Consider the following 6,791-nt stretch of genomic DNA (forward strand, 5'->3'; position numbering starts at 1 on the left):
AAAAACATGCACCATATACACACCCCCTCTTTCCCCCTCCTTCCAACGTACTAATAAGCCCAGGCAGCTTTTAATAAAATCTTTACTATTATTTTACAATCTACTTTTACAATTATTCCTTAAAAAGGCACTGCCACCCGCCCTCCTGGGTACCTATCTACGTGCGCACTACCTTGTTCAGAAGCGCTGCGGCGAAGGGCAGCGGCATCTCCGCCATCTCCATCTCCAGCGACCCCGCCAACCGCACGTACAGCCCCAGGTCGGCCTCCAAGCCCCGCCGGGCCTCCGGCGTTACGTCCGCACCCGCCAGGGCGGCCACATCGCTCACACCGAGAGACAGCAGACCACCACCGCCGGCACCTTTCTCGCCACCTGGCCTCGCCACTGTGGCTGCTACAGCCGCCGCCGCCGCTGCTGCTGCTGCCGCTGCTGCCCGGTCTGCTGCCGGCTGTAGCACCTCGAGGATGCGGGACAGGGCTCGCTCCATTTGCCGCTCCTCGCGAAGTCGCCTGGCGTGTTTGCCTGGAAGGGTGCGAGTAGGAGTGTATGTATGTACGTATGTATGTAAGCATGCAAGTGCATGTGTGGGTGTTTGTGGAGAGCTGCAGGAAATTGCATCGGCTGCAAAAAGTGGCTTTTCAATGAGCTCTTCAAGTGCTGACGCCGAAAGCCGCGATGTCCACATGTGCCACATCAGTGCGACGAATCGGGTTAGGAGGGATAGGACTGAGTGGAGGGAAAACAAAGTATATACGACATCGTCGTACCATTTGGGGTTACCACCGTCCCCAGGAAGGGCCGTGCCGTCAACAGCTATATCTAGAGGGGGGGTTAGGAGGCGGTTGGGATGGGATGGGGCCGTTTCTGGATTGGGGAGGTTGGGGTCCGAGGACACAAGGGCACCACCAGGGTTGCAAGACCCGGGTTACGTGTTCGGGTTCCTCGTCATCCAACCCACATTTATCTTGCACCCACCATCGATCGTTGCAAATCCGCTGCTGTGCATTTCACTAGGAAGCCCGCGCTCACCTGTGTGCAGGGTGGTGACGTCGTAAAACTCCTCAAACGCCTCCCGCAAAGCGCCCACGCTGTTGACGAAGTCCACCACACACAGCAGGGAGGAGCTCTTACCCAGAGCCGGGGCGGGTCGGTTCAGGCGACCGAGCACCTGTACGGCACGCGCGCCAGACAGCGTCCTGCACACACCACATAGCACACAGCACATATCATCTCGTACGTCACCTAATTCTGCGGATGTGAAATCGCGGATGACAACGCTGCAAAGTAACCCACTACAGGGCGAGGATCTCGGCATCACGGGTGTTCACGAAGTGTTGGGATTGGATTTTGGAATTTGGGGAAACCGGAAAGCACTTGGGGAACTGTGCAGCACTTGGGGAGCTGGTTCCGATGGCGCGGCGCGGCAGCCGTACCTGTCGATAAACATGGCGCCGAGGCGCGGGTCGTCGTACCCTGTTTCGTACTTGGAGCAAACCACCAGCAGCCTTGCAGCGCCGGGGTCCGCGCCGCGGCCGTTGACGTCAGCCTCGGTGACATGTACGGCAGCATGCTGTGTCACGGTGTCACCTCCCTCGCCGCCACGATCACCGCCACAGCGGCCGAGGCCGTCATCTTGAGTCTGAGGGCCCCCGGCAGATGACGACATGGCGCAAGTCATGCGACGAGGCCGGGAGCTGACGGCGGCAGCGGCGGCGGCGGCACCGCTGCCGCCTTCGGCCCTCGCCGCCGCGTCTACCTCCGCCTCAGCATCCCCGGCGGCGGCGGCGGCGGCGGCCACGGAAGCTGGCGTCATCGCTCTGGACGATACCGTCAACCGGCTGGCTTCACGCCGTACACGGACGCCGCCTGATGACGGCTCCGCCGAGCCACGCCGCTGCTGCCGCCGCAGCACAGCAGCGGCTCCTGAGTCCGGCGCTGACGTCACCATATCGCTACCGAACAATGAGCTACAGCCTGCGACACCGCCGCCGCCGCTACAGCCGCCGCCGCTACAGCCGCCGCTCCCTACCACCTTACCACCGCCACCGGCGCCCTCCCCTCGCTCAGCGGCAACCTCCTCGCTGCCGGATGCGCTCTCGTCGCTGCTCTCCTCGCTCTCCCCTTCGCTATCTCCCCCCTTTCCACTCCCTTCCTCACTCCCGCTCCTCCATTCGCTGCCACTGCTGCTACTGCTGCTGCTACTGCCACTCTCGACCTCACTCTCACCGCCGCTGCCGCTCGAACTGCCCTCAACACCACCGCCACTACCGCTGTCGCTGCCGCTACCGGTAACTTCATCCCCGTCCTCACGCCCGGCGCTGTACGGGGCGTCGTCAACACTACCACCATCCGCACCGTCGTTGCCGCCGCCGCCGCCGCGGCGGCGCCCGCATGCCGGTTGGGGTTCGGAACCTCCAACCAGTGGTTTGGGCTCCAGCGGTTCAGGCGGCTGCGACTGCAGCACCTGCCCCTCGTGTTCAGCCGACCCATGGTTCGCTCCCATTCCGTCTAAATGCGACAGGGCCGCTTCCCAACCGTTTGCCGCGCGGCCACTACCGGCTCGGCGCCGCTTCTTGCCACCACCGCCACCGCCACCGCCACCACCGCCACCGCCACCGCCACCGCCACCACCGCTCCGCCGTCTGCGCTTCTTGGCTGGTGCGCCCTCTCCCGCTTCCCTCACTCCCGGAGACCCCTCCGTGCCCGAACGACCTGAGGGCGAGGGGGACATCAGCCCCGAAAGGGAACGAAGCGGGGGGCCAGAAGGGGGGGAAAGGCGAACCACAAACGAGTGAACGGGCGGGGGGAGGCGGCCTCGTCAAAAGTGCACCTCCCGAGTCCCGAGAGGCCTTTCTGAACGGCAATTCCCACGCCACGCACCGCGCACTTCCGCTCCCGTACGAGAACGACCCGACGTGTGAGTCGTCTTATATCAATCCGTAGCGTGTACCTGTGTGGTACAGCGTCTAGATGTACGAACGGCCTCCCTGTAGGAATGGCCGTACGCTGGGGCGCCGTGGGTCGTAACCCCACGTCGTGGGCGCATCGAACTGCACACCGGCATTCCCCCCCCGGCCGTGGACCCCTTACCCGGGGCGCCCTCGGCTGCATCAACGGGGGCAAGCGCACCGTCGCCGCCGCCGCCGCCGCCGCCGCCGCTGTCCACCGCAGGGCCAGCGGCACCGCGTCCGCCTCCTCGGCCACGTCCCGGTGTCGGGTGCCGCCACTGGCGGCACTGCCCGCGTAGCGCTTCCGCCTCCGCTGCCGGTACGGCAATGGTTCCACTGAAGGCTCCGAAGATACACGGGCCTCGCCGACTGGCGGCAGCGTCCCGCGGGTCGGCGGCCGCTGCAGCCTCTGCCGGACAAGATGCACGTCGTACACCGCGCGGGAAATATCACATAATTATATAATGGGGGGGATGGAATTACCAGGGCCCTGTAGCTTCGGTTGGGGACGGGGGGAGAGGACTGGGACCCCTTCGTACATTGACAGAGCTCGGAAGCCTTCGGAGGAATGGACGACGTAACATGATACGACACGGCACACGGTACGACACCCGGTCTCTGCTGCGCGAGTATCAGAGGACAGCCCGCAGACCTGCCAGCCGCTGGAACTCCGGCTCGTCCGCCACCGCCCGCCTCAGAGCCTACGACAAGTACGACAGGTGGGGGTGCGGGTGGGGGCAGTACGGTCAGCCTGGCTAAGATGGCCAAAAACAAACGGTGGACCCCTGATGGCGGCAGCTGACGGGCGTGTGGGTATGTCGTACAACAGACCGCGACTCCAGCTCGAAGGCTGTCCCCCTTTTTACACCCCCTCCAGCCCCCTCCAGCCCCCCTCCAGCCCCCCTCCTGCCTGCACGAACCACACCACGTGCCGGCGGCTCCTGGCGACGACCATCCCGCGGAAGGAGGTGAAGCCCGCGCAGGAGGCGGCCGTGCGCCACATGCCCACGAAGCGCTGCACGATGTAGGTGGCCTGAGGATGGGGGGGGGGGCCCGAGAGGAAGGGGGGAAGCGGGGGGGAGAAGAAGACGGCGCGTTCATGGGGGAGGGGGGAAAGTAGGAATGTGGGGAGGAGGTGCGGGCGGGAATATAGGATGGTTCAAAAAGTGACACACCAATATGCGTTGACGTAAAACCCACAGGCAGGTGGGGGGGAAGCCCACGCGGACACAGCTCTTGGAGACACTCCCTAGGCCGTACACTTTGCCGTACACACCTTGCGCTCCACTACATCCCGGCTGTTGGAAGCCGCTTCCAAGAGGACCTCCTCCGAAATCCCATCAATGCTGGACGTACTTGGATCCATATCATGCCGTACATCCTGCCCGGATTCGTCCGGATCCGGTATCATTGCGCGATAGCTGGATCCCTGACGGAGCCCAGCGATCCGCAGGCGTGGCGTAACCGCCGTGTACGACCGCAGAACGTCGAGTACGAAACCGTCTTGTACGGCGCTGCGCATGGTGTATGCATGAAAGGGCGTGTACAACAGCGCGATTTCCCCGGATGCGGCGGGGGTCCCCCTCTCACCGCCCTCAAGCAGCTGCTCTATCTCCGGCCGTCTCGAGGGTGCAGCCCGCCGCCCAGGTGCCGCCGCCGCCACCGCCGCCGCCACCGCCGCCGCCGGCGGAGGTAATTCCCCCCGTCGCTCCTGCTGCTGCTGCCGCTGCTTCTTCTCTTCGCGCGTAGAGGTCTTCCCGCCAGCGCCGTCTCCACCATCGCCTTCACCGTGCCCTCCCTCGCCGCGCTCCTCCTCATCACCGCCCCCGTCAGAAGCGGCCCACGGGTCGGTGTGCACCTCCCGGGACACACCGAACAGCTGCAGCGCCTGCGTACGGCAGCAGCAGTAGCAGTGGCAGTAGCAGCACTTACGGCAGCAGGTATTTTAGCAACAGTGCCGTACAATCCGCCAGGTGCACCCTCCTACCCCGCCCTGGTCGGGCCCCACATTTCCCCGGAGTACTCCCGACCCCTCCACCGCAACCCACAGGGCCCTATGCGCTCGTGGGAGACCCTAGAGATCCGTACTTCGTACAACGAATGCCCGAAAACTGCGGCGGCTACCTTTACCCCCCTCCGGGGAAAGCGACCACAAAGGCCAACCCCAAATCCCCCCGCAACCCCCCCAACCCCCTTGCCGCAGCAGCAGTCTTTCCTTTGCATCAGCTTCACTCGCTTGTGGTTCGTCTTCCCCCCCCCACAACCCCCTTCTTCATGCAACTGATCCCTCCGTGCTTTTCCCCGCTCCCGGGGGGGCCCTGAGTAATACCGTGGCCTTGCCCTTCTCTTTCTCTTACACACACATACACACACATACACACCTTTGGGCTGGGCGTGGCGGTGAACCCCAAGTACGTGAGGCCCCGGGGCTGCTGTCGGAGCTGTGGCCGATTGGCCGAGACACCGCCACCAACACCACTGCTACCGCCGCCATTACCGCCGCCGCCACTACACCGCCCTCGTGGCGTGTCTCCGAAACCGGCTGCTCCCAGCGCGCCCGCCAGGATCTGATGGATCTGGTCTGTCGTGCCATGGCCGTGGTGGCGGTGCGCCTCATCCGCGATGACCGCGATCCGGTTCTGATCGTGCGTACGTGTGCATGGGGGTTGGAGAGGGGTTTAACATCATGGTGGAGTTGGTAGCCGGTGGGGGCAATCATGCCGAGGGGGGGAGTGGCCATTCCGAGAAAGGGGGGTACGGCGGGGAGGAGGGGAAATGGCCAGGAGGAGGGGGGAGAGTTTGCGGGTTTGTGGAGCATCACCCCACCCGGTTTGGTCCCGTCAGGTCGGAGGGTTTGGGGGGGGCCCGCTGGAGGCGCTCAGGATGCCGCAACAACATGGGGGTGAGGGGGGCGGTGGAGGAGAGGCAGAGCAGTGGCACCAACCACAGCAGCAGCAGCAGTGGCACCAACCACAGCAGCAGCAGCAGTGGCACCAACCACAGCAGCAGCAGCAGCAGCAGCAGCAGCAGCAGCGGAGGCGATATGACGCCCCGGGTACAACTGCCGCCAGACAACCTCCCCCCCCACACACGCACAATGATGTAGGACATGACATCTGAGACATGGACCTTCCCCCGACCACCTCACGCACCAGCCCACCAGCCCACCGGCCGCCGCAGCCACTTCCTCCCGCCGCCTGCTCCTCCTCCTCCTCCTCCTCCTCCAGGTCCCCAGTCCGCGGCGGCTGTGGTGGCGGTCTCCCCCCACCCGCCCTCCTCCTCCACAGGGCCGCCAGCTTCTGCATCGTGGTGAGCACCAGTACGGGTCTGCGCGGGCTGCCCTCCCTGGAGGCGGAGAGGAAGCCGGACAGCTCCGAGGTGGTGGAGGCGCGGCGGAGGCCACCAGGAGCTCGACCGTTACCTGAGACCGTGTAGCAGTAGCAGCAGTGGCAGCAGTAGCAGTAGCGGTAGTGGGAGGTGGTGGGAGGGCTGTAGGGGGGTTTATGAGGAAATGGGAATAAAATTACAACGCTAAACATTCCTATGGTGGTGGCGGTGGTGGCGGTGTTGGCGTTGGCGGTGATGGTGATGGTGATGGTGATTCATGCAGCAGCCCACTGCCCCTCACACAACCCCACCCGGCCCACACGTCACCCCCGACATCAGCTCGCACCCACCCGCCCAGAACGCCTCCACACACGCCCCCAGTTGCGCATCCAGCTGCAGTCGGTCGTTGACCACCAGCACGGTGCCCACCCGCCCACCGGCGCAGTCCCCCCAGCCGCACAGCGACACGGCCAGGGCGGCGATGGTGAAGCTCTTGCCGCTGCCCGTGGAGTGCTG

General features: G+C 64.7%; 1 protein-coding gene across 1 annotated transcript in view; it reads right to left on the minus strand.

Annotated features, from left to right (window-relative positions):
* Positions 1 to 6,791, minus strand: part of VOLCADRAFT_94639 (uncharacterized protein) — a gene marked incomplete at both ends in the record, with an annotated part of 13,020 nt that overhangs the window by 4,906 nt on the left and 1,323 nt on the right. Inside the window, 11 exons of the mRNA XM_002953815.1 lie at positions 173 to 522; positions 1,030 to 1,196; positions 1,434 to 1,974; positions 2,356 to 2,712; positions 3,091 to 3,357; positions 3,601 to 3,649; positions 3,874 to 3,981; positions 4,225 to 4,806; positions 5,330 to 5,587; positions 6,101 to 6,293; positions 6,622 to 6,788. Of these exons, the coding sequence (XP_002953861.1) occupies positions 173 to 522; positions 1,030 to 1,196; positions 1,434 to 1,974; positions 2,356 to 2,712; positions 3,091 to 3,357; positions 3,601 to 3,649; positions 3,874 to 3,981; positions 4,225 to 4,806; positions 5,330 to 5,587; positions 6,101 to 6,293; positions 6,622 to 6,788 (3,039 nt within the window). The remainder of the gene's footprint in view (positions 1 to 172; positions 523 to 1,029; positions 1,197 to 1,433; positions 1,975 to 2,355; positions 2,713 to 3,090; positions 3,358 to 3,600; positions 3,650 to 3,873; positions 3,982 to 4,224; positions 4,807 to 5,329; positions 5,588 to 6,100; positions 6,294 to 6,621; positions 6,789 to 6,791) is intronic.

The sequence above is a fragment of the Volvox carteri genome, assembly GCF_000143455.1.
Source record: "Volvox carteri f. nagariensis unplaced genomic scaffold VOLCAscaffold_38, whole genome shotgun sequence".
Lineage (NCBI taxonomy): Eukaryota > Viridiplantae > Chlorophyta > Chlorophyceae > Chlamydomonadales > Volvocaceae > Volvox > Volvox carteri.